Source organism: Alosa alosa, chromosome 6 (assembly GCF_017589495.1).
Source record: "Alosa alosa isolate M-15738 ecotype Scorff River chromosome 6, AALO_Geno_1.1, whole genome shotgun sequence".
Classification (NCBI taxonomy): Eukaryota; Metazoa; Chordata; class Actinopteri; order Clupeiformes; family Clupeidae; genus Alosa; species Alosa alosa.
In genome coordinates, this window is record NC_063194.1 from 15251281 (window position 1) to 15279228 (window position 27948).

A 27948-nucleotide genomic window follows, 5' to 3' on the forward strand; every position below is an offset into this window, starting at 1 on the left:
CCCATCAGGAGGACGCTCAAGAAATTTGGTGACCTTTGACCTCTAGGGGGCTCTGTAATTGGCAAAAATGTATTTTGGCCTGTAGTTGCTGCATTATTCTGCAATGGAGGTCAATGGTAGCCCATAGAACCGTCTGGTTCATCCTGATGATGCACAAATAATTTGGTGACCTTTGACCTCTATGGGGGCATTGAAATCACAGCAAGCATGATCATATCTCAATTGATCTTTTATTTTTGATGTGAAACTGATGACAGACAGTTCCATCCAGTTAAACCCAGGGTTGGCTGGGTGAGGGGGCAGTGACACTGAGCCCTGGTTCAGCCCCACAAAGTCAGTTATGTTTTGATGTGAAACTTGACCTTGTAACTCAGCCAATCTTGGGTTGTTTGACATGGAACTTGCTGTGACTGCTTAATGCTATATGTCTGATGCAACAGCATTGATTTACATGGCAAATCTGGCCTGCTGAGCTGACTGCTTGGCCCCCTCATTGCTGCTTGCAGCTATATTTATCTTTGTTTTTGCAAAAAGTGAGCCAGGCTTTAAATAAAGTGTCAGACTGCTACATTTCCAAAACCAAGGCATCTGTGGTCAATCACAAATTGTACAGGTGATGACCAGTCCCTTCATATCATAAGTTCTTTTTTTTTTTAATTGCAACCAATCAAACTAAAGTCCTTTCTAATAATTTCCTAATTTTGCAGCATAAAAAAGGCAGTGAGATGACCTCCAAAGCCCATTTTTCTGGACCACAATATGTAATCAAAATACATAAATTACACAGTGATGAAATTTTTTTAATAGGGCACGATTTGTGACTGACCACCTGCTACTTTAACTTCCATATAAAAAAATGCAGTGATTACAAAAATAGTAAAAAAAAAAAAAAAAAAAAAAAAAAAAAAATATTTTCAATGTTTTGGAAGTACAGGAAGCAAGCAATTAGTGCTGAAAACTAATCAACTGCATTTTAACATTGCATTACCTTGGATACATTTCGCTGCTCAGTAGATAAAACTAAGAAAAGCACCTCCCTTACTATAGGCAAAGAGATGTATTCTATACACCAAATGTGAAGTCACTACTGTGCGCCCTGATGGTTCTACACATCCAAGTCCAAAGCAAAGCTTACCATGCAAATCCCAACCCCAGTAATAATCATGTGTTGACCTTGCAAGGCCTCTATAATAAAAACTGTCCCACCACAAAAGACATAAAAAAGACAATTAAAAAAAGTATTTCCATTTTCAAACATATGTGATTTCCAGCTTTCATTACTCCAACTTTTACTAGTCGTCAGATGGAAGCACAAATAAACTTTGGTGCCTATATACCCTTCAATTAATCTCCGCTCTACTATTTTAGCAGATAAATAAATGGAGATAGTCTTACTTATTTGAGACAATATATAAAAAAAAAAAATATATATATATATATATATATATATATATATATATATATATATATATATATATTTCTGACAGTCCTCTGTGGAAATGCCAGTGGGGTATACTACGAAGCACGTTAGACATATCTAGGCAAAGCCTTGACTCAGGGGTATACGTTAAGTGATACTATGATAGCAGTTATGTGATATATTTGTCAAACTAGGCTTTCAGCTCAGATCTGTGTGCGTTGGTACACACGTCCATAGTGGGATATTTGCACGCACCGCCCTATTAAAGCGCATTCGAGATCCAAAATGTTACAAGAGGGGGAGCTCCACCTGTAAGATATATGACAGAATCCTACACGTGAGAAAAACTTCATTTTTAAGACAATCGATTGGTCAGCGGGCGGTAGATTACACGATATGAGCTATAACTTAGCACATAACCTCCTCCCGACCAGGTTTGGTTGACAGCATAAGATACCATGGTGATATAGCGACACTAAAACAGATCCACTTTCGTGTCACAGCACACCCTGGCTTTGAGCGCAACATACCTCGCTAACCCACTAATCGAGATTCGTAGTATACCCCACAGGTCTGTTCAATGATCCATGTGGAGATCTGTTTAGATCCCCAGAACTGTTCAATGATCCATGTGGAGATCTGTTTAGATCCCCAGAACTGTGCAGTGAGTGCCATGATTAATGTCCATATTGTATGATAGTCTGTAATAAAGACACCTAGCCTATCAGTGATCACAGTCCTTGGCCAAGCCACCAAGGCCTTCTGAAAAAAAGCCTTCTTGTGATCACATTCATTTTAGGAAGACACACTACTCCCCTAAAGTCCAGAACAGGCAAAAATAATTTGTATGAGGTAAACATGACTGTGGACTGGTCGGAAGAGTACAAAAATCATAATATTCAAATCAGTTGTGTACATTTCTTGGCAATGTCATCACCATGTTGCGCTTTTTAAAAAATCATAGAATCCCTGCACAGTTACTGATTTTGTTTTTGTGTACTTCTTTCACTACAGAAAGAAATTATTGTCGTAGAATTTATTTGTGCACATCAAAATCAATAGATGCATCAAATAAGAGATGCACATTATTACTAAATCAACAGATTTTTACATCAGTAAGGTACAAATTCTCAGGCATTGGCTGATATTACTAGTTCATCACACTGAAACAAAAAACAGGCCTATTTACAGCTTAGATAACAGATAATTGTTCCCTTTTATATCTACCTGATATGCCAGACCACAGACATGTTTGTAATCTGTAAAGCAATCTGCCTCCAACAATGTCCTTGCCAAAAAAAGGTCATCTTAGCCTTTCTGATGCCATCGCAGGAACACAGTAGACAGGGCTAGTTCTTACAAGGATCTCCTTACACGTCTCAAACTGTATTTTACAGATGGGCATGCAAGACCCATGTAAATATTACTATTGAGAAAGCAACTGCTTCAGTCGAGTTATCCCTCTCCAATGTCCTCACCCTCACATCAAGCACACACACACACAATTGAGAGCGCAAAACAGTGGGAAAGGGCAAACACAAAGCATTTGTGTGAACAAGGGAAGGACAGTACAAAAACCTCTCCTGCAGACACACACACAGCCCATTGGTGATTTAGGAAGAAAGAACTCTGAGGGCCACAGTCACCATTACCACGGACCGTCACACACATCTACTGAGGTGCTGAGGAACACACACATTTTATAGACACCCAGTCCCCTCACACCATTTTGTCCTCTTCTGTACGAGATTCCTACCAAGACGTCCATCTGCTTTAGTTGTCATCCACACCATTTATTCATTTATTCATCTGGTTCACCCTCTCCCGTCATGAATAAATCAATAAATCATTGCTTCACATGTCCTTGTCCTGATTCTCCAACACAGTGCTTCAAACAGAGGAGAGAGACAGTCAGTTATTTGGACTGGCAAGGTTTGGGAATAATTAGGGGGGATTGGGAATGGGGAAGGCAGGTGAGGGAAGACACATCATTCAGTCATTCACAGGGACTTCATGCTTTGACTGTGTGCTGTATTAAGCCATTGCGTTGGCCCTTTTCTCTCTTGCTTTCAGCATGGCTAATTCAGAGGGGGTGGATTCAGGTGCCTTCTTTATGTCCCTGCAACTTGGCTTATCTGATGGGCTCCTTACCCCTTACTTATGACAGTGGGTGCCTTGTTATACAACTGCTACTCAAAACCAGGCCCGACCCACCTTGCCACCTCCTAGTGCCTGACAGAGTCACTTAAAACCTTAGGTATTTGCCACAACATCCTGCAGGGACACTGTTTTCAGGTGGTGGATTTGTTTGTGTTGTCTTGTTTGGTTTCAATATACTGTTGTCATTGCTGCTGCTGCAGCTTTTGGGGATCAAGAGGCTTAAAACTGTCCCTTACAGTGGACCGTATTTGGCCTCGTAGCGGGCGATGACGTTCTTGCACCGGCCATAGTCCTTGCGCAGTTCGGCCACCTCCAGCCGCAGTGCCGCGTTCTCCCGCTCCAGGAAAGACGCCCGCACGGCAATCTGGTTCTCTTTCAGCCGGCGTGCATCGCGGGAGCGCTTCGCTGCCACATTGTTCTTCTTCCTCCTGCACCAGTACTTGTCATCCTGCAGATAAGACACAGGCAGTGGGTTAGGTAAAGCATGTCCCATCCCACAACGCCAGGTAAGGCAATTTTGTACAACCTCAAAATTAATGTGCACATCCAAAGTGCAGCAGCAGGTAAATACAAATGATGTTGAGAAAAGGTCTGAGGTCTGAGTAAACCTGTGTGCAAACTTTTTCCATCAATCATCACAGCTCTGTGCAACCTACCTTTCGCTCATCAGGAACATACACCTTCTTGGCCTTCTTTATCATGGGTTGGGGCTTTAGCTCGTCCTCTGAGAAGCGATGCTTGCGAGGGTTAAAGAGCTCACCCCCCGGCACACTCGACAGGACCAGATCAGTGGGGTCTGGCTGGAAGTTCACATCCACCTCAATCTCCTCTGGGTCAAGGGGTGTTGGGGTGACTCTTTCCTTAGTAGATTTACCTTATGAAATGGGTGACATTATGTTTTTCTTTTCAACAGAAACTTTGTGATACCACCACAGTTGACACCGTTGATGCTACAGTAGGGCTAAAGTAGGGGATTATGGTTTGGATTAAGATAACTAATGGAGTGAGCAATAACTACACATAAATGTATACAAATCATCAGCTGGGTAAGCAGGCTTTATTTCTGGATCAGCTGATCGTATAAGAGGTACTTGACAAAAGAACACATGTCATGAAAGCACAGCATGTCAAGAGCACACTATACTAGTATATGCTGGCATAAGCAACAGCTAGTACTTCCCTTACAAGTCTATAAGGGTAAGGTGTGTGAGCCTCACTGTAGGGAAAGTGCCATAACTGAGATACAGTACATGCCTGTGCATTTGCATGATTGGCCTCCAGTATACATACGTGTGTGTGGGAAGACAGGTGGTGAATGGATATACTCTCAGCTGCAGGTGGTCTGTGTATGTGTGTGTGTGTGTGTGTGTCTGATTATTTACCTGCTTCAACTTGTGCAGCTTCTAATTCGATGGCATCTGTCAGAGATTCAGTGTCATCCTCTTCCTCCTCATCTTCCTCTTGCTCCTCATCCTCCCTGTCCTGCTGTTCCTCCTTTTTCTTCTTCTTCTCCTCCTCAGCTGTTGCCTGTGGTGGGTCTGTGGCTTCTGGCTGAGCAGCCTTCGAAGTGGCCGGCGTCTTAGAGGAGAAAGATGACTTGGCCTCGTCAGCGCCACTGCTCCCTTCGCTGCCCTGCTCCTGTCCCAGGCTGCGTTGTAGCTCCTCCTCGAGGGAAATGGGGATGCCGTTCTCCAGAAGAAACTCGTCCAGGTCCATGTACTCCAGATGGAAGTTCTCGCCGTCATACGGGATGGTTTTCTCCCAGATAGCGGGGGTCAGGGAGGCTGAAACGCCCCCTGCCCCTCCGCCGCTGGCCGTGCTGCCAGCACCGTTGGCCGCATCACTTCCTGACTCGGTGCGCTCGACCAGGCATAGCTTCTCTTTCTTGATCTCTGAGGGTTTGAAGAACCCGCACCAAGAAACAGGCGATGATGTGAACGATGGGCGTGCACATGTATTACAAGGGACAGGGGGAGAGAAAGTTTAGAATGTGAACTCAAATTATATTTCAAAGTTGATTGTCATATCATAGATAAGCAGAACTGAATGTAATGACCGCACAATTCCAAAACAAACGTGGAGGTAGAAGTTTGCTTAAAAAATACCATGTCTAAATGAATCATCGGAGCTGAACGTATGATCTCGCTTAAAAAATCATAATATGATCTTACATGTCTCGAATCTGGGACACCGGATTTATATATAGACACCAGTCGGTTATGAACACTGGGACAGGAAAGCGGTTAGAACTATGTGTTCTTTTTCTCAGTCTCGGTACGCACTGTTCCAAGTGCCACACGGCACAACGCTGACAGATGAATGACATTCACTACGAATGTAGGCTAAAGAGTCTAGATAATAAAACAGAATATAGTATGCATAAATGTGTACAAACGACAGAAGAAGAGAGTCCGATGCATGTTGACATTTGCATGGGCCAACATGTTCTAGCGCCGACTAGAAACAGCTTGACAATTCTATCATTTTCTAGTCTGCATGCGGAGTAGCCGACATAGCCTATTGTTAACCCCTTTTCATCTACGTACAATTCAGTTAGCTATGTAAGGTAGACTAGGTCCGTTCATCCATTCATTACAGAAAAGCAGAAAGCTTACCATCATCGCCCTCGTCAAGGATATTGGGTGGAGGAATATCCATGACTTTCTTCAAAACAAAAGGGAACGGCTTAGCTTGTCCCGAGTTTGGCGCAAGGGTTAATGTAATTGTCGCTTCTCCAGGCATAATTGCTTAAGGGCCGGTTCCGCGCAAATAATTGCTATAGAAGTTGGACGTTTCCTTGAAGTTCGTCGATTGTTGTGATAGTCCTACCGCTGTGAGACCTCTTCAAAAATTAGTTTCGCCAAAACAATTGTGAACCGAACCAATCTACCCTTCTGCGCTTTCTGTTTAGATATTCATGAAGTACACGCCTTGGGTGGAAATTTCCCGTCGCTGATAGGTCACTCTACTGGCTGTCATGAATATGAATAAGGCAACATCTGCAGGACGCTGTGTGTAGCCTACTCGTACTCAAGGACAACTCTATACGGAAAGCGGATACTCTATTGGTCGGCAGGGATCCAATCCCTCTCGTAGCAATGTGAAACGTGATCGTAGAAAAGAACATTGTGATCGTAGAAAAGAACACTGTGTCTCCAATGATGTTCATATGACAAACCTAACCAAAAATTACTCACGATGAGTAAAAGGTGATGCTGGTTGAGAACCTGACCAACTTGTCTCCTAAACTTAATAATAAACACATATATAACATAGCTTAATATACACTCAATAAAACATAGATACAAAATAATACAACGCATATTCATATACTGACCTAGGCTACACGATGTCATGTTTTATATATTTTTTTATTATTATTATTTAGAAACCGATGGTTTTACATTTCCAAACAAAACAGTCATACGGGCCTGTGTTTTTCCACTTCCGCGGAACACTCATGTCGATACACGTGCCGTTCTCCCTCTGTGAACACTCATTTGGCGAGGGGCGGGGGTACCGCATGTGCAGGGCTGGCCCGTGTGCAAGCATAGGCGACTGGAGTGCGAATTGCGCGAGAACAGGCGAGAGCGCGCGCATATAGCCTACTTTTGTGTTCCGACTTGGAAGTTGTCTTGATGGCTTTGGTTTTGGTTACAAAACAGTCTTGTAGTCACGTAAAAATAAAAACTATAATAAGGAGAGGATCCCGGACGGATTCTTTGTAACACGTAAAGTAAGCATGTTCTTTGAAGACCCTTTGAAAGGGCCACGAGAGCCTGATATTAATATTAAAATTCCACACATTCGGACATAGCCTTTACAGATAAAGTCATTTCTAAGGTGCCTGAGCTTGGAAATTGAACAAATGTTCAATTATGTCAGTAATTCTTCCAGCTGCACTAAAGTGCAAAAGGTAGTGTTATGGCTCTATGCAGCAACATGCTCTCTACGCACAACATAAGGCCATTATGCACGAACTTAAGCTCATTTAAATATAGCTGCAGAGCAGCGATGATCGGGGTCCAAGCAGTTGATCCCTTGATACTTTTTGAGGAACTTGTGATTTACAGTATGTGTGCCTATAACCCACTGTGGCAACTACAGTGAGATACAGGTGGGACACACCTGACCCACAGATGGGTCTTGAATCACCAAGTCAGTATTGCCAAATAAGTCACTTACCATGTGAGCAACTGTGCCTTTGAAATTGTGAATTGAATTGAAGTGGATATGAGGTCCCTGCCTAAGCATGATGCCAAAGCAATATTAAGACTGGATGTAGAAAATGTAGAAAATATCTGTGAATGGTGAATGTCCCTGAAGAAAATTCCATAGAGCTCAGGGCAACCACAACATACAGGTGTTCATTGTTCGGGCTGACAGGTGAGAAGCATTGTAACAGAGTTCAGATGTGTTAGGAAAGACAAGTGGAGAAACTCTTGAAAGACAAATATCCAGGGAAGTTTGATGTTAAACTGAACACTTGAGGCCACGTTTATACGTATCAGGGTATTCTGAAAAATGGATACCCCTCCTTCATTTTAAAAAATACTTCTGTTCACACCAATGCTAAAAACAGCTGGGGAAGAGTGGTGTCACAAACACGTTGAGCAAACAGGTGGCCAATCAGAGATTTCAAACAAACGAGAGGAACATCACCTCACAATGCAAAAATGCTGTTTACCACTGTTTACAATTGTGCTATTGTGAAACCGGAGTTTTCCCAAATCTCCCCTTTGGCCGGAGTTTTCAGAAATAATAATTTTCAGTGATAAACCTCCATTTTCGTGTGAATGAAAGGCCAAACCGCATGAAAATATGTGTGTTTTCCCTATGTGTAAACGTGGTATGAATGTTGTGACATTGATAAGCCTATGTGTGATCAGTGTTGCCATAGTCCGCTTATTATAAATTACTTTGGGCTTGTTTTTGTGAAGTCACATTTGGGGTCGTGTTTTTTGTGCGGTTGCTTCTTTTGGGCTTGCTTCGTATCTGTTGTTTCTGCTTAGAATCCATGCAGCGCCTACACATACACACAGGGCATTTTAATTGCATGGTAGTTTTATAGTTGCCTAAATGTGAAAGACATGATGTCTACCTGACAAAATATTGTTCAAGGTAAGCCTTGAACACCTGATTCTCCAGTTCTGAAATCTGTTCCCTTTATCCAACAAACTGGGGCCAACAAATACTGGGCTAAAGGTAAGGTGAGCGATTCTAAGCGATTTCTAATTTAACCGTTTTTGTCAAATTCAGTGTACAGTGTCAAAAAACCTGGTCTTCTTACATAACCCTGGCTCCATGAATGGGAAACAAAGTGGGGGCCAGCCTTCCCCTTTAAATGACAACAAAACACTGTGTGGAGTTCCTTGGTGAGCACTGAAGGGAGGAGTGAGCTACCTAACATCTCTGGCATGTTTTGTTTGGTCTTTGGTTCAAATATACAGTAAGTTGCTTTGGACAAAAGTGTCAACACAGACATAAACATAAGCATAAACAAATGCAATGTCATATTTAGTTAATTTCCAAAGCATTTTCTGACATATATTTGGGGCTCCTGCAATTAAAAATCTGTTTGTTTGGGAAGACTACTTAACAAAAACATCTGAACACAAAGGATCCCTTAAGATCTTTATTGGCATGCTTTGGTCCATTGCTCACATGATAATGTCAAAATCCTCAAGACCTAAAAACAGTTCTCTGTGTCTGGGTCTTTTCACATTCAATCCATATGTACACAGTGAGACCCATTTTCACACTATGAAATTCATAGAACATAAATGAGATAGTATAGCAATCACAAGCCTTTCTTTTCCCAAGAGAAATAACAATACAATCTTGTAAAAACAGTAAAGCAGTTATTATTTGTTTAAAGACCATTGTGAAGCTCTCTGTTTCATAACAGTGTAAAAGCTCAACTTAGTTATGCCCTGGAGTTCAGTTTTTTGGGGGGTTTACAAAATGATCAAAAAGAACACAATCTGCTAAAATTGTTTCAACGTGCCAACACAATGAGAGTGTAAGAAATGGCTGAATACTCTAAGACTAAGAACATGAGATGCATGGTAATGGTGAGCTCATAATGTAAAAACATGTAAAAGGTCCGTGCTCTGGCCTCACCCAGATACCTGAGGCCAGGAAGGAAACTGGTGTAAAGGATACCAACCAAATGTAGAATGGACATGGGGGTAGGCCACTGAGAACCATCCCAGGCAAGGGGGAGAGATGAACTTAATTATCATACAGAACAACAAAAGTTGCCAGTCCTGTTTGTTTTAGAAGCCTAATGGTAATTTACATTAGAAGTGTGAAACAGTAGTTAGAGATGCTTGTTGTTCAGACCTGAATCTGGAGTATATTTCACATGCTTCGCTACTGCTCTTAACTTGAAGATGGAATGCTGCATCAACCAAAAGAAACACCCTTTTCTTCATAATAGAGAGAAGTAAAAAAAAAATACTGGCAAGTGAAATAAGAAATAACCGATCATTGATGCTTTCTGCAGACATTTGTGTTAAGTCCAGTATTTCTAATACATCTAGGCCTTCAGTAGTGCCTTGAATGCGGATACTTTGGCACACAAAAGGAAAATCTCTACTTCTCTACTGATCAGGTCAGGAATGACTGGTTGTGACTGGGTTGTGGCACTGAACAATATAACCACTAACAGTTTTTAACTACCAACAGTATAAAGGTGTAACAACTTTAAGGCACAGAGACATATGAGGATAGGTCCCTCATTAAGCCAAGGAACCAAATACCACAACATATAAATGGTGCAGATTATACTGGCAACAAAGATTGTTCTAAATTCTAAATTGTTCACATAACTATTCTCTACATTCTACAACCTAATATAGATGTTACATTATCTTACAATACAAAGAGAGTATATCTTCTGATTGTATGTTCACAAGCGTAACATTTCAGTGAGACTGTCTAGATACAGACATTGTAAACAAACATATTATGCGGTTGTTCAAGATAAATCCATTTTTACCATCTTTCTGGTACTTCTGTTTAAAAACATAGAAGTAGTGTATTCACATTCACACTATCTTCATCTTTACTTTTACAGTTTTACTTCTTCTTACATTTTTGATCACTTGTGACAAACACATGGACACATGACTTGTAGTTTTCACTATTCTTGATCTCCTTGAGGTGTTTTTCATGCTCCCTTCTTTCATTCAACAATGCATTATTCTCGGATGTGACATATTTATTAAATACTAGGTTTGGAGCAAACTGTGAGAGAATGTGGCTTGAATTTGCATGGGACCCAGAGTTAACCGATTTCAAAATGCCTGATCTAATCCAACCATTTATGAAAGAGGAGGTGGATGTCACAGTGTTGATTCAGAGTGCAACGTAATTTCAGCAAGCTGCCTCCAGACTTGTGCTTTTATAAAGAAGTGGTTTAGTCGACCCCCATAGGACTAGCAGCTCTTTTGTAAAAGCAGGCGGAATAATTATAATACGCCTGTGAAAATGACTGAAGTAGGCAGATTAAAATACATACAGAATGTCTCTCTTGAATGTACATTTTTTGTCCAAATTTTTATCCAACACAAAGTACCAGTGAATTATAACAGAAAACAATGATCTATGTGTGGTTTTCCCTTTAGTTGTGCTGCCTTAATTATTTTCTCTGCAAACCTAACTGTTATGACTTTATTTCTCTTACTGGGTCAATACCACCACCATTCATTGACTGTAGCAACAATGTCAGGAATGCTTAAAACCCAAGCATGGGACTGTGCCACCACAAAGCCACTACATTCTCCTGCTGGTTAACACAACCACTCCTTGTTCACAGCATTGAACTGTATAATTCTGCTGCTGACTCAGTTCTATTTATGTCCGTCTGGTTTGCAAAACCCTACAGTTACAATCACTATGTTTTCCAAAAATACACATTTTGTTTGAATGCTTTCTCTGTGGTTCAACTCCTTCAAGCTGTCGGGACAATACAACACTTTCTTTGTGCAATTACAAATCACTTAATATTCAATGTACTGCAATGTATCCTTTCAATAGCATTATAGTCAGTATAAAGTCTGTATTGCAATGATTTGCTGGCACACTTTCACTGCATACAAAGATAGAGAAATGCACACTGACTTTGGTCGCAAATGCCAGTGCTAATGACACAACTGAACCTTACAAGACCATGGTCTTGAATGCTCAGAACTAGATTTGGACACATTTGAATCATGATTATCAACCTTTATCTGCAACACACACACACACACACACACACACACACACACACACACACACACACACACACACCTAAAACTATGTCTGATTCTGAAGAATATCAATATGATACATATTCTGGGATAGGCCTGAAAAGGTAAACAATACTGCAGAGTCAACTTATCACTAATAGCTTAAATGTGCAAAATGTTCCCCCTTTAATGGACAATTCAAAGTTTAGTGGGGAGGGGGGGCAGGGCAGGGAGGGGCAGGGCAGACAATTGGAGGCCAGGGAAGGGAAACACTGTTTTCTAATTGGTAGCTGGATTAGAAATTCTGATTAATTCATGGAGAATTAATTTTAGAAATGTCTTGGGGGTGCAATTTTATTCTACACTACTCAAAAAGTCAGGGATATTCGGCTTTCGGGTGACATTTCAGGATGCACCTAAAATCCACTATAACCGTTACAGCTGAACTTAATGTGACCTTCTCTAAACTTTTGAATGTGCATGTTCAACAGTTCAATGTTTCAATACTTTCGTTACTGAAACATACAATTTCACCCAAAAGCCAGATATCCCTAACTTTTTGTGAGCAGTGTATATTTAGATTTCATTGATCCTTGATCCTTGAAGTCAGAGGACAGTAGACTAGTTATTAACTTGCACTTCACTGAAAAACTATTTTGATGGCAGTCTCCATATACATGTGTGTGTGTGTTTGTGCATAACGTGCATATGTAATTAATGAATGTGAATCCTGGAGGATGGCTCAGTCCCTTAGGAGGAAGTTGTACCTCCCGAAGTTGAAGTCAGTGGGGGCAATCAGCATATCGGCCCGGGCCTTGGCCAGCTTCCGCCGCAAGAAGGCCCGTCGCTCATGCCACTCTTCAAGCTCCTCCTCGCTGTGGGCAAAATCACAGGCATGGCCGTCTGGACATGCACCACCCAACCTGTCAAACACACACAGTCCTCTGTCACTCTGTGTTTATCATTTCATCTGTCTCCATGCACACAGTCACGCCCCACACACACACACATGCACACACACATAAACAAACTGTAGTTGGAGAGGAACTGGTAAACACAAGCTAAGTGGAAGAGGGGCATTTCCACAGTGGCCAACACTTTGTGAAATCGATGAAGGTGTTTTCAGAATTTGGAGGCGTTTTCTGAATATGCAGTTGTTGTGGAGTTTGCCTGTGTTGTGACCCTTCTCAGTTCAACTGTTGACAGCAGTTGACAACCAGCACATCTTCATCTCCAGAAACCCTGTACAGCAGCTAGTAATCCACCCAGCGTGTCATGACTTTGAATTAGCACCTCGTCCTTCAACCCCAATCACATCTTAAGGATCTGGGGCCTCATGTACAAAGCTTGCGTACGCACAAAAATGCTGCGTACGCCATTTCTCTCGCTCACGTCCGGATGTATGAAGACTGACTTGAACATGAGAATGTGCGGTCCTCCACGCAAACTTCATGTCTGGCGTACGCACATTTCCAATATGTATCGTCAGTTGGCGACACTTGGAGGCAATGCAGCACAACAACATTAGTTGATCGCGAGTCTAGGCCTTTATTTGCACAGTATATTGTGAAACGTGGGTTATTAAAAATGATAACACTTCGAAAGTAGGCCTATGTTTCTATATTTGGACATGCAAAATGCGCAAATTCGACTAAGTAATGCAACAACCTATCTATAATGACAACTGTAGACTTGGAGGATAAGAATTACATTAGGCCCCTGGACTGACCAGGGCACCAGCAATAAAAAAAACACAGGAAAATCACTCATAAACCCTCCTGTCTCCATTCTGAGTTTTGTGTTTGCACTAAGTTCAGTCTTTTTGTGTTGTTCTGATTCTACCTGGTAAGAGCTCTGCCAGGCTCATCCTGTCCTGAACTGTGGTGTGTGTGTCTGTGAGTCTGAATGTTGTGTGCGTGCCTAGGCATGTGTCAGTTCCAGTGACGTCACTCTCTCTATCAGATCCTATGTAAAGATCAAACTGACAGTTAGCACTGTAAACGTAGGCACTAAACTACCAGATTATGTTTCTTCTTGGACATCAGGTGTGCCTGGAACAGACGTACAAGTTTTTTAGCTTGGTGGAGGGGAGGGTCATTGAGAGTCCCCGTCTTGGACCTACATCAGGATTATTTCTGTGATTCTGTGAACTAGTTTCATAGGGAAACAACGGTGTGTAACCACGAATAGGACCCCTGCCTGGGTGCCTAAACCAGTGAACACTGGTAACAAGGATACAATGTGTATTATGTTTCCATGGCAGTATATGAAAAAAATCCTTTTAGTCCAGCTTCATGCCATATTGTGTTCACCTTTGTTTTAGATAGATAGATAGATAGATAGATAGAGATACTTTATTTATCCAGAAGGAAATTAATCTTATTAGTTATTACAAGCATAAAATAACAAAAGTCTTACTTCTACCTCCATGATGTTGACAGTGGGACAAGGATGCTTGACACAATGACCCACACATTAATTTGAACGGATTTAACATGTCTGTTACTGTATGTTGTACAGAAATACAGAGCGCAAAGCTAATCACTCCCTGCTGTTTCCCTGTTTAAAACTCCCTGTGGATGCCCTGACTGGCAAGTGCTGGTGGGTGCTGACCTGGGGCAGAGGGAGAGGTGGAGTCCAGGGAAGCGGTACATCCAGTCCAGGTTCTCCTCGTCCTCTTTGAACAGGCGGTCCTTGTGCTTCTCTGTGGAGATGTGCTGCTGCCACTGCCGCTCGCTGTTGCTGTGCTTCCCACAGAGCCAACAATGGAAGCCACTCTGTCCAGGGGCAGAGAGAACAGGTGTATCTCACAACATGACCAGACCAACACTTCTTATGCCAATTCGTCTGCTTGGTAGTACTTCTGAATAAAAAAACAAGAGATAAGGTTGCACAATTGTCTCAAAAGGTCAAACAGAAAACACCTAGCTGTCATAGCAAATGACTGACATCTCCCTATAGTAATTCTAAGATAATTTATAATTTGCCTTGCTTACCATTAGATCGGCATAATCTGTTGGCATTGCGATATGCTTGTCATCGGTTCGCTGGTGCGGGGAGGTGTTGTTTGGATGGTGGCTCTGACTGGACGTGGTCAGCCACATGTCATACAGCTGCTGCATGTCCTGCACTGAAGGTTAAACCCGACACAAACAGGAAAGAAATAGGAACAATGTGAGCATATGGAGCTCATATGTTGAACCTCATAGTTAAAAAATAATGTGACTATACAGAGATACATTCTGGAGGAAGTATTCTGAGATGACTGGTTACCATCTGAGATGTATTTGGTTACCATACTGGGGGACAATAAACCAAAAATCCTTGACACTAGTTCCAATGGGTGATGTTTGTATTGTATCTAGTATAGTATTATAGTATAGTATAGTATTATAGACTATATCATAGTATAGTCTAGTATAGTATTAAAAGAACTCAACCATAGCCTGTCTTTGCTAACTGAGCCTATCCAATTCTAGCCTGGCCCCACCCAGCTAGATCTTCTTTCAGGGAGATCTAGTCTGGAACACTATAGTCCACTATAGTCCCTTAGACAGAAGCAGCAACACCTGCAAACGTCAAAAATGTGGAAAAATGCAGAAATGTATTTACAGCAAAGGTAGACCCACATTCATTGTTTCCTCACTGTTGATGCTGTTTATTGTCAGTTCATAAAGTTTAGGCGAAGTAGGAAGTAATGTTAGGAATCTCTGATCAATGTGATTGGTAAGGCTGGACCAATGTTTTTAAACTTAGTGCCCGTCGCGATGCAAGTGTTGGAAACGTTTCCCAATCAAGAGTCACCAGACTCTATTCACTTCATGAAGGAGTTTGGATTTTTCCAGGCTAATCCAAAACCACCCTCAGCTGAAAATGCACTGATGTAAATAAATGTTTTACTTCTTTATTTTACAGTAATTGTTATGTAGTGGGTATGTGTAGATAACTATCCACTTTACAGCACTGTGGCATTCTAAGAGGGTTAAGACACGAGCACAGTTGTACAGGCAAGTTGCCTTAGACAACGACTGCAATAATACTGCAAACATTTCAGTAAGCCAAAAGGGAGCTCACAGCCTTCGTTCTTCATGTAGGTCCACACGTCCCTCTCCTCCTGGCTGTGAGCGAAGGAGCAGTTCCCCGGATAAGTGCATTTCCTCTGCTTAAGCACATGGGCACAGATCTGAGAAGAGAAGGAACACAGACGTCAAGCACAGACCTGTCCACAAACACAGACACCGAGTCAGCATGCTGGCCAGGACAAAGTGACAAAGACAGGATTTTTTAAAAAAAAAAAAGACTAGCGCTTACATAAAAGACCAAAAAAAGTAAATTCTGCTTGTCTCAGTTATGGCCCCCATAGGGATCATGGGGGCAACAACAGCCAGGAAGGTCAGGCTAAGACATAAATTATTCCATCTGCAAACATCTTTGATGGAAATTCAGTGTTTCGGGCTTTGTCATCATTATCTTTTACAGCATTGCTTTGTCATGTGGAACCAAATCCTCACTGAGCATGTGGAGTTGTCACAGACTACATTACAATGGAAGTGGATGATTGAGATGAAAAATGTTTTTTCACAACACTGTTGAATACAGAAACAAACTGTTTCAACACACAAACAAACAAATTCAACAAACAAAAGGGTTTTTTTACGGTTAGCTAGTCTTGCATCACAGGTTTTCATGTTATCAAATGTCTGAGTTCTGTGAGTACTGTGAGTTCACCTGATATTTTCAGGATGGTGTCATGACATAGCAAGTCTTTAATATGAACATTTACGTTCAGTTCAAGTCAGTTAATGTATAATATTGAAGAATGAACTTGAATGAAAAATTCAATTTCTGTCATCGTGCAATGATGGAATAGACATTAGAAACACATTTCCAATCTTAGCCTGTGCTGTGAAGCCCCATTCAACATTACCCTGTGGTATACTGTAGAGATCGAGACAAAACACAAATCTGTAAGGACCTGCTAAAGTTTTGTACGTATGACTGAAGCATGATGCTCAGAGAGATCTATGTATGGAGCGGTTGGGTGCACTTACATCGTACTTCTGAAAGTGGTGCTTAGAAAAGGGTGGTGCTCTGACCATCACCCACTTCTCAAAGGCATTCACCAGCAGCACCCGATGTTCCTTAATCCAGCTGCAAAGGGTCATGGAAGACTAGTCGTCATTGTGTACAGTCTAACACGGTGACCTAGATGTCAGCATTTGTACACATATGGCAATTATGTTACAATTACAATGCTACAGTGTAAATACATTTCTGAGCCCATATATAGGATAAAAGTTTAACAAGACAGATACTCCAGCATTAACAGAATGCAACATGAACAAGGTCATGAGCCATGGCCTTCACGGTCTCTTTTCCCAGGTCGTTTCTAAGAGGCATTGGAAACATGCAAGTTCTGCCTAAGGATTGGGAGCAGGGTGGGAGTGTCAAGAGGCCAAACACACTCTTACTGAAGTAGGATCAGTTCCTGGTTAGGAGTCTTTTTGGACCGCACAACTTTTCAGTTGTCAGTAAATGGAAACGGCAGAGGACCTGAGGCACCGTGGCTCACCTGTGGCGGGCTTTGCCCAGACAGTACTTGAACGCCTTGTCTGGCTCGTTGACCACGCCGTCCCTCCAGCACTGACTGCACACAAACTTCATCTTCATGTTCAAGCTCCGCCCTCTGGACGGGCCAGCACTTCCTCCTGCTGATGGAGGGCTGTTGGCAGGAGCTACTGGCTTGGCTGGAACATATGCAGGCTTCAGCCAATCACATCACAAAAGGGAAAGACAGACAAAGGAAGGTGAGGTGAGGTGAGGAAAGCATACTTGACATTAGGAAAAATTTAAAATCATATTTTTGGGTTATCCAAGCCTTTGTTGACAGGACAGTGAGGAGCAGACAGGAAATGATTGTGGGAGAGAGATGGGGGGAATAAGCTTAGGAGATGACCGCAGGCCGGATTCGAACCTGGGTCCTTATTGCCATTGGACTTGTGTATGGGACATCGACCCTCCAACTCCACAATGGCTCTTCTCTACATTAGTAATTTGAGCAAAACAGCTAAAAAAACAAATGCAAGACTTCACTAAATACAATTGTAGCTATGTCAGTATATAGTCAGGAATCAGGTCACCTTTCATGGTAATTACAGTTTCAACTGTGTGGCAGCTTGTATTTGTGGTGTTATCATGACACTCTATGTGACTAGGTGTGATTGCTTTAATTGATGGGAATTGGAGAGACTGTCAACACAAGCCATCTGCCGCAGCAGTCATCTAACCTTCTGTCTCTTCAGGATCAGCTCCTGTTTGTGCCATTGTCTCTTGGACTCCTGCACGATTTCTTCTTGGGTGGTGCCTAAACAAACACACACACAAACAAACAATCAAAACAAACAAACATCTACCTTCCTACAGTGATCAGTAGTGATGGAAAGCAAGCTTTTGTGCTTGACTGAGCTTACACCACACTCTGCCTGTACACACAACTACAAATGATTATAATTCTCTGGAGCCTTTGAAGACTTGCTAAAATAAAGGTTTTGTCGCCCCCTGCTGGTCAAAGGACAACCATATGTTGTTTTATGCCATCCAAGCAGCAGAACTCCATATTGTAATGGAAATGTCCCTCGAAAATACATCATGGGAGCTGGTGCATGTTCCAAAGTAAATGACTTGAGTGCATACTATGGCAATGATGGTGTGTATGCGTGCACATTAAATGGTACGGGTAGTTTGCGTTTGTGTACCAGAGCTGTGCTGTAGCACCCAGCACTTGAGCTCGATGACGGAGTGGGCGAAAGGACAGCCGTCCTCGTGCTGGCAGCCACAACGCGCCTCATATCGACACACGTCAAACTGGCACTGGAGCCGCAGCGGGCGGATCTTTGTGTAACGCACCCTGCCATTGGCTTTCTCCACGTGCACTAAACATCTGTATGCGAGAAACAGAGAGAGAAATAGAGAGTTGGAGACCAAGCATGGAAGGAAGGAAGGGAGGGAGAGGGAGAGGGAGAGAGAGGGAGAGAGAGGGAAAAGAAAAGAGAGAGGGGGGGGCTTAACACACCTTTATTGAACCAACAATAGGTGTTAAAACACTACAAAATAAAAAACACTGTTGCAGCCTCAAGTAAAACCATACAGAGCTCACAGAGCAGTTTCATATTTTAAAAACAACCTCCACATCTTCCCCACTCTCACACAGCAACCCTTTCACCCCACTTACTGTCAGAAAGCCTTTAATGTCATTGGCCAACTTATAAAATGCATACTCAATTTTGATTCTCCATCCCACCATCCCCCTAAATGACTCCATTGTGTTGGTTGAGACTGCTCTCAAAATCATACACTTCCTTGTCAACCAGATGGCCGAGAGAGAGAGAGAGAGAGAGAGAGAGAGAGAGAGAGAGAGACATCTGAGAGAAGTAAGTAAGTGTTTATATGACAGTCTAACATGTAATAAGGGAGTAGCATTCTGGGATATAGACATTTAGGAGGACTCACTTGTTGTGGTCAAACACATGGTGGGTGGTCAGATTGGAGCAGACAGTCTTGTTCTCTTTGCAGTGTCTACTAATGATCCGGGGCTTACTATCAAAACATTCCTGGACAAATGGAGTCATACAAACATTATGTTAGTTTGTATGAGAGTATGTGTGCATGACAAGAGAACACACACCCACCCCGCAGGGAAACATGACAAACTGAATTGTGGGAGCATGCACGTGAATGTACACACACACACACACACACACACACACACACAAACCAGGACCATAACACCAGTGTGGATTTGTTTCAGCTGGGTGACACTTTGTGTGTCTGTCTGCGTGTGTGTATCTGTGGGTGTGCGTACCGATCACACAAATGAACATACTGTAAACATTTGTAGTAGCTGACTGACACTTTGTGTTGTCATTATGTTGTTTTCATAATTGTTGGAATTCATAATCACGATTAATCGATTAACTGCACAGCCATAGCGTGTGTATCTGCATTAGCCTGACGAGCCAAACCCACATTAAGGAGTAGGGTCTGGGAACTCACCATTTGCAGTGCTCGAGGGGCGGGATAAACAGTTGTCTTTCAAATTCCCTCTGCACGCAAAAGGATAGCACTACAACTCATGAGTACCATGCGATTTTCCCACCAGCAGAGCTAGTTGGCTAGTTGACCAAACATTTTGGCAACTTAAAAAACCTTCACTTGTGTTGCTCTGTTCGCCAGCAGCAGTATCCATGTAAGCATTCAAGTAGCAGGGAATTCACAAGGAACCGTCGCAACTCTGCCATCATTATGTTAAGCCCGCCCACCGACTCTATACACGATGTAATTGGCCTGATCGAAGTTTCATTTTTTCAGCTCACAAGCCAACTGAGAGTTGCTAGACTACCCTGGCTGCAAATTACATTTGCTGCCGCTAGGGTGCGTCTAGATTTCAAGGCTATATCTACATGCTTCTCATGTGAGTGTGTCCCCCCACCTTACAGAGGAACATGAACATGCCGGCGTGGATGTGCAGCAGCTGGGCGATGCTGAGCGCCTGGCCACCAGAGGAGCCCAGAGGGTCGAAGAGCAGCTCTCTGATCAGGGTGCCCATCCGCTCCTGCGTCCACACGTCAATTTCCTCCTGGTGGTACGCAAACGTGCAGTTCTCCCCGTACTTACACTCCTGACGCTCTTGCACCTCTGTATGCAGACACATGCACACAAACAATCCAAAAAGAAGCAATTCTTACATCATTTCCTGGAGGACAGTTACAGTATAGCAGTAAACTAGTGTGGGTGCAGAAACACAAGAGCACAACATGACAACATATGCATATACGGTTCAAACAGTACACGATACAACATATACATTTCAGTATAGGAGGGACAATAGTATCTTTCTGATACAACAATTTTATGAAAATGTAGGAACAATGTTAATAAACTAAGTGGACGTGTTAAAACAGCATGTCTGCGGTTACCTTTGCAAAGCACAAAGGGTCCCATGAAGTTGTTGTATGCTGGCCTGGGACGAACCCTTTTCCAGGTGGGATCTTCTGGATTCTTCCTCCGGCAAAGCAGGGTGTTCCTCTTACAGTCATGGGCCTGATCCGGATGGTACTGATAGTCCAACACTCCTGGGCCTGATGAGAGGTGAGGGAGGGAAGGATTGGAGATTTAAGCAAAAAGCCCCGAGAGGCCGTTCTATATCATGAATTTAGCACAGCTGAGAGGTGTTGTTAGGCACAAAGAGAGCGAAACGAAGCTGAGTATATATAGGACATTAAAAATTGATACAAAATAAACAAATAATCATGAAATTTAAAAGCTATTTCATCTACAAATGTCCATTCTTCTGCGAAGTCCCCATAGAATAGTTCCACTGCTAGTAGATTCTTATCAGAATTGTTATTCAGCAACTTTGAATTTTAACCGTTATGCATTCTAAGCGCATTAATATAGAACGAAATGTGGTCTCAGCCGTGCTATATCGGGGAAATATACAACGGCATCGAACACGAACTATCCGTTTTATATTATATATACACACCATAGACATACAGTCTATGATATACACCATCATATGCTATTTCACATAGCTTGCATTGCACATGTGCACATGTATGTCTGTACGTATATGTGTGTGTGTTTATGTAATAGACAAAATGAGATCTAAATTGCATAAATAAATATAAATATAAATTTGCAATGCACACTATATAATAACTGTGTAGTAAATAGAGAGATAAGCAATAAAGCTTAGCTAAAGCAATACAGTGATAAAAAGACAGAGATAACAAAAGCACACGAACAACACTGAATGCCCTTTATGCATCATACAAAAATAGGGGAAGGTAGTGGGAGGCTCACCGTTCTTCACATAACAGATAGGGCAGGCCTGAATAAACTCATGTGTGGCTTCTAGAGGGTTCCGTGAAAGCAGGTAGAGCTTAGAAATCATCTGACCATTCTGGAGACAAAAGAAGACATGCCTTTTAAAGGCTGAAAATCACCAAAGTAACAGAGCCTTCAGCCTTATTGACAAGACTTACATATCTGTTTGGAGGGTTTGGTGTCCGTAATGATGACAGAAAACTATGCGGCTCTTTACTGCCTGGGATGTACACAGAGAAAGAAGTCAGACATAAAACTGTCAAAACAGAGACATCTCTTGTGACACTTCCTTAAGCACAAAAGCTGACCATGATATAAACTTGGGTATACATGTTTAAGGTGCAGTCCGCAAGTCCAATCCAATCCACTTTTGGACAAATTCAGCTAATTGCTTCTCATAGTCCTCTAGTTATCCATTCTCTGTACTCTGCTAAACTCTAGTTCTCAACCATGCAGTTCCACCCACTCACTAGGCAGGGAGAATTCAGACAGAGAGTCCAACCCCACTCCGCCCACCACCAGCGCTGGCCCCAGGGAAGCATGTGAGGTAGCCCCCAGGGGAGAGAATGCGTCCAGGGCATCTAGGACATCCATGGAATCTGGGGCATCCAGGGCATCCAGGGCGTCCAAGCCTCTGGGTGAGGCTGCCTGGGCCGGACAGAGCCCCGAGAAGGCATCCAGAGAGTTTAGCTGGCTGAGGGCCGAACCGAAGAGGTCAGATGGCAGCAGGGGTGAGGTGGTTGTGGGGGCGGGAAAGGCAGGCGACAGACCCACGGAAGGTTTAACAGGCAGGTGACTTGGTATAGTCAGCTGCAAAACAGACAGAAGCAAATAGCCAACATGTAGTATTAATAGTCATATACTGGAAATAAATAATATTCTTGCTGCAGTGTGCATGAAGTGAGGCTTAGCTTTCAGTTGCTAACAGAGAACAAGACAACTCACTAGCCTGATTGAACACCATTTCAGTTACTTTGCTTTTCTTAACTGATCTCCTCTATTCCGCAGCGCAGAGATTAATCTTTCTCACCAGGTTGGGCTGCTCCACTGTGGACACACATGCATCCAGGAGGCTGTCCAGTTCGTCCCCCAACACCTCACAGCTCCCCATGTCCCCAGAGATGGGAATTGACAGAGGCACACACTCAGGACTAAGAGCCGCGCTGTCTGAGAACATGACGGTCTTGGCGGCGCACATGGGTGGAGGGGAGGATTCCTCACTGACTGGGATCGGAATGCCCAAGGACAACTGGACTGTGGACGCATGAGGGAGAAAAGTCAAGAGAAGAAAGCTAGAGTTTAGCTGGGAGATAGTTTCAGTTAATGGCTTGGTTATTACAGCCGGGCTACACCGGGCGCATAACTAAAGCATCCTGTTTGTGGAGTGTATGTGAGCTTCCTCTATAAATCAATGGAACTGACCAGACCAGATGTGATAGCAGCACGTGCACATTTGAAAAAAACTTCTAAAACAATTTTTTACGCTCCGCGAACAGAATGCTTCAGCCGTGCACCGGTATAGTGAAGGAATAAAATTTAGGAATTGATCGACAAAGTCTCAGCCAGTCGGTAGTCGGGTCAGAAATCTCAGAGAGCTTTATTCACGGCACCGAAGACCCTCATTGTGTTGCTAACAGACGCAGTCTGAAGATACAGAGAAAAAGCACACTTCTTATAGGACTGGTCAAAGCTTACATCTCATCTTGTGGCACGTCAAATATTCACTGACCACATCACCCAAACTCGTCTAACATTGTACACAAAATTGTACACATGATTACGCCAACTTTCCCAAAAAGGAAGAGCAAAGAGGAATTAGCAATCGCATTAGGTTATTTACATATGCCAAATAAACTTAGCTGGGGACTATCCAATGAGATACTTATAAAGAAAGTGAAGAAGCAACACCAAATATAAACACTAAGTCCTTTTTTACAGTACAGATGAAAGTGAATGGTATTCGTAATTCATTATCACTTGCACATTTCTCCCTCTTATATATGAAAGTGAACCTGCCTCTTCAGTAGGGACTACATTATTTTGTATATTTTTCCAGGGTAAGTGTAGACTGAATGTTTACCAAACCAAGCCTACCAGCCTTGGCAGATTAAACACTTGTATGTGGTATCAGAGCCTAACTGCACAAAGCACAATCAATGAAATGGGTAAAGGGCACTGCCAGGAATGTTTGTGATCAAACTTTGAAGAGGGACATGTTGAAAGAAAGCTCTACTTGAATTGTCAGAATAATACATACCTGATGAAATGTCACTCAAGAAATCAAGACCATTTGATGTGCCCTGAAAAAGAAAGAACACAGATACAACAATCAGAATGCTTTGATGCTCATTTCAAAATGTGTAGACAATGGTAAATGGCATTTAAGCCAGATATGACCACATTGCGGCCTATGTGGATTGTGGATGTCTTAAAAGCAGAACCTGCCTCTTCTTCAGTAGCTGGGGCCGAATGTCCATTACTCCCTTCTGTTGGAGTCAAATCATCCTATGAAAACAGCAATGAATTACTTGTGTTATAGTAACAGGTTAACTTGACATTCAATTGAAATAACTACAGTATGTCTGGTGAGGTACAAAATTATGGATTCGCTCAAAAAAAGTTCAGCGAAGCAGTCAGTCAGAGGTCTCAGAGAGCTTTATTCACAGCACCGGGGACTTACGTTGTGTTACTAACAGGCGCAGTCCAAAGATAAACTGCATAGACAGTCCCTCTTATACCCCTCTTGACAAGCTTACATCTCCATTGTGGTATGTAAATCATCTTATTACTTCACTACTTAACTATCAACTATGCCCACAAGGATGTATCCCCTAACGACCGACATCTGTGGTATGTCTTCAGAGCTGACCCTTGTAAATAGTGGACAAGGCTTCTCCCTAGACCCATGCTATACACACAGAAACAGCATGCATCCCAAATCACCTTGAGAATACATTCCACAGATGCTAGCCACAAATCATCATCTCAGTTTCTGCCTACTTGTACATTTTCATGAATAACTTGCTCACAAACAAATGACTGAATATAGATCAGCATATATATGGCATAACCCTTTAAGGTAAAAATGTCTTCCTACAGTGGTTATGGAGATATAAAACAGAATGAATAGTTCATATAGATGTGTAGAAAGGCATGTTTACTCTACATAAAGCACATTTACAAAATTGATTATACATAGGTTACTCTCTATATTGTTCTGTGCCATTTTTAAAATGCCATTAAAGTAATGCAGGAATTCTTTCTTTCATCCATCATTTCGTTACATAGTGCAATACCAAGCATTCAAGATTGTAAGCCAGTGTGAAGAATCAAAATTAGTTTACAGCTGTTATTTTAAGGTAATAGAACCACATTCTGTATGCAGCTATATTTAAAAGAGAGGGTTTCAGCTAACCGGAGAGCTGGTGTAGGCCTTTCGAGTCTTCAGGCCCAGTTTGCAGGCAAGCTCCTGTGCTAGCTCGTTCACCCGTGTGTCCTGAGGAGGAATTGTTCATCGCACAGTCAGTAAATTCAACAAAACCAGACCCAGACAAAGACCAGACAATCAAGCAAAAGACTCGTTTGGATATAACCACTACTTCAACATGTATCCCTGCTGATGGCTATGTGACATTGGCAGATTTGATAATCATGCCAAGATCACTCCAGGTGTTGAGTGTCAATGTGAAGCAAATGATATCTTAGAGACTCCACAAGAGCACAGCTGAGTAAACTGTACGACTGTTTTCCAGAGACTGACCTGGGGTGAGGATAGAAGGCACTCTGTGCTGCAGTCGTATGCCTCCCTCACACGGCCGAGCTCTCTCAGGCATAGAGCCTTCCTGTAGAGCGCTCTCTGGCTGTCCTTCTCGACAGCCAACACACGCTCGCAGTCCTGCAGTCCCAGCTCATACTCGTGCTATTTGTGAATGAAAGAAAGAAAGAAAGAAAGAAAGAAAGACAACGATAGAAAGAAAAGATTGAGATACATGACTGAAAAAGGACAGGAAACACAATAGCTGTTTCCATTCAGCTCATTTGCAAAATTTGGCAAAACAGAATGCATACAGCTTACATCCACTGTGTTATGACAACTAAAACTGAATATTCTCCTAATCACAAAAGGAGTTCTGATCATCTGTAGGATCAAAAGGTAAGGTTCCGGTGTTAAGGTAATGTTTATGGAGACATGCAGGTGGAAATGTTTCCATAAATGTTAACTACATTACATTAATTTCCCGTGTATTAGCCGCACTATAAACTTCAGGACAGTGTTTTATGCAAGTAAAAAAAAAAACAAATCATATTAATACCATATTAACTGCCCCTGTGTATTAACCTCATAGCTGAAGAAATTTGGCAAAATAAATGTATAAACCTTGGCTTATAGTTGGGAAATTACGGTATAGCTTGCATGAATTGAGAGTTAAATTAACTCATTATACCTGCACTGAATCCATACATTTTTATGTAGATTAGAATATTAAATGCAAATTTCCAGTCAGGATTTCTTATTCAAATGGTCAAAATGCCAAAACCCAAAGTAATGTTGGAGAGATTAATTGTGAAGATACAAATAAAATTAAAAGCAAAACAAATGTAAAATGAATAAGCCTATAACCACCAATCAGATATTTAATAGAGCCGTTGATTAATAACAGATCAGTACGGATAACACAAGTCACAATCACATGATGACTCGCAGAACCCATATATCTTCCAAATGATGACTCACCACACTATAGTTGGCGGCTGCCCTGTTCAAGTACAGGCTCTCCAGTAGGGCAGTGGGGATGGAGAGGGCCTCCTCCCTGGCATAGTTCGCCACGCTAATGCCCTCACTGTAATGCCTCAGCGCCTTCCTCCAGCTGCCCTCCCGAAAGGTGGCATTGCCCTCGTCCAGGAGGTTGCACACTAGCTGTGTCAGGAACACCTACAAGACAGGCGGAGGTCCCATAAGGAAGAGAGCAAGCAAGGAAAAGATGCAACAATCACATAACTCTGATGGTTAGATTGTCTTCAGAGGAAAGTGCCAATTTAGATTACATCAACATGATCAGGCTCTACATGTGATGAGGAGGCATGAGTGATCTTGTGGCATAATGACAATATTGCCCAAGTGCCAATAAGGTCAATTTAAATCCATCATATATGATAAAGACCTCCATGTGGTGAAAAAAAAAATGGCTAACTCCCACAATAATCATCCCTCTCCCTTTGTTTATATGCAAAAAAGTGTATGCATAAAATTCTACCTCGTAGCTTTCAGGCTCTGGAAAAGGCAAAGAGGACCTACGAAAATAAAACAGTACTGTTGAAAGCAATAAATCATGATGACATGAGAAACAACGGGAATTATGGCAACTATGTGGAGCACAACTCCCCTGAAAATGAGGTGACGTCTCATGTCCATTAGGCACTTACTGTATAAACGCCAGTGCCCTCTGAATATCTTCTCGACGCTTCTGTCGCTCCAAATCCATGGTAGCCTACATGAACCAGCGGTTTTACCATCAACCTTATTATTGCACCGCTGTAAGTGGGTTTCGCAGTTGTTTAGCGGCCAGAATTAAGTTAAACCTCAACTTCCAATACGAGCCCTACACAAAGAGGACGTGACGTCGACAAAAACCCAACTGATCAAACAAATCGACGAAAAATCAGAAATAAAATCGACAGAAAAAAATGTTTTAATGTTTGCAGCTGACACAGTGGACAGCAAACTCACGCTACCTTTTACAGTTACTTTGCCATAGAGGACTCTGCTTATCAATATTAATGCGAAACAAAGTTTGTGCCAAACTAATAGAAATGTCATCAGTAGAACTGTCTGCCGTTTTAAATATATTGTTGGTAATGTTACAAGTATCAACTTCACCATAAGGAGCTATTGGCTCACGTTGTTGAGCATTCGCAAGACTTCTTCAAAGAACACCCGCAGGCTGCTCTATCCACTTGGAAGAAGTTAAATCTTGTTGCATAAACTTTACAGGAACTTGGCAAGTCAAAGAGGTGTCTAGATCAATTGTGAATTAAAAAGTAGGCTACTTCTCGGAACAGCCGTCGTCATTTCGGGTTTCTCTTGCTTAAAAAAAACGCCTTCCTTGTTTCGCTCTCTGACTGGCAAACTTCCGGGTCACCGAATCGACCGAATGCCACCATACTATTATTTTCGAAATATAAACCTGGTTTTTATATCTGTCCATTAAGTATGCAGTTATCTTGGGCATGGCTCTCGCAAAC

General features: G+C 42.2%; 2 protein-coding genes across 4 annotated transcripts; both read right to left on the reverse strand.

Moving 5' to 3' along the window:
- Positions 1–2441: 2441 nt before the first annotated feature.
- tefb (TEF transcription factor, PAR bZIP family member b) lies at positions 2442–6557 on the reverse strand. The gene is made up of 5 exons (XM_048246217.1): positions 6196–6557; positions 4963–5472; positions 4237–4454; positions 3817–4028; positions 2442–3308 (listed from the first exon to the last, which is right to left on the reverse strand). Exons 1-5 carry the CDS (start codon positions 6320–6322, stop codon positions 3275–3277), a joined length of 1101 nt encoding a protein of 366 aa, XP_048102174.1. The 5' UTR covers positions 6323–6557; the 3' UTR covers positions 2442–3274.
- A 2644-nt stretch (positions 6558–9201) lies between these two features.
- On the reverse strand, positions 9202–27833 carry LOC125296325 (zinc finger CCCH domain-containing protein 7B-like). 3 transcript variants are annotated; one of them, XM_048246190.1, is made up of 22 exons: positions 27130–27833; positions 26961–26997; positions 26441–26638; positions 25466–25624; positions 25121–25201; positions 24151–24210; positions 23963–24005; positions 22736–22959; positions 22176–22515; positions 21864–21925; positions 21682–21781; positions 20793–20954; positions 20306–20511; positions 19327–19427; positions 18573–18757; positions 18105–18181; positions 17390–17580; positions 16869–16968; positions 15892–16000; positions 14814–14947; positions 14431–14594; positions 9202–12740 (listed from the first exon to the last, which is right to left on the reverse strand). In XM_048246190.1, exons 1-22 carry the CDS (start codon positions 27186–27188, stop codon positions 12560–12562), a joined length of 2973 nt encoding a protein of 990 aa, XP_048102147.1. In that variant the 5' UTR covers positions 27189–27833; the 3' UTR covers positions 9202–12559. The 3 variants fall into 3 exon arrangements, with proteins under 3 accessions (XP_048102147.1, XP_048102149.1, XP_048102148.1); XM_048246191.1 differs by lacking the exon at positions 9202–12740 and having other exon boundaries at positions 14589–14680; XM_048246192.1 differs by lacking the exons at positions 25466–25624; positions 26441–26638; positions 26961–26997; positions 27130–27833 and having other exon boundaries at positions 24147–24210; positions 25121–25198.
- Positions 27834–27948: the final 115 nt, after the last annotated feature.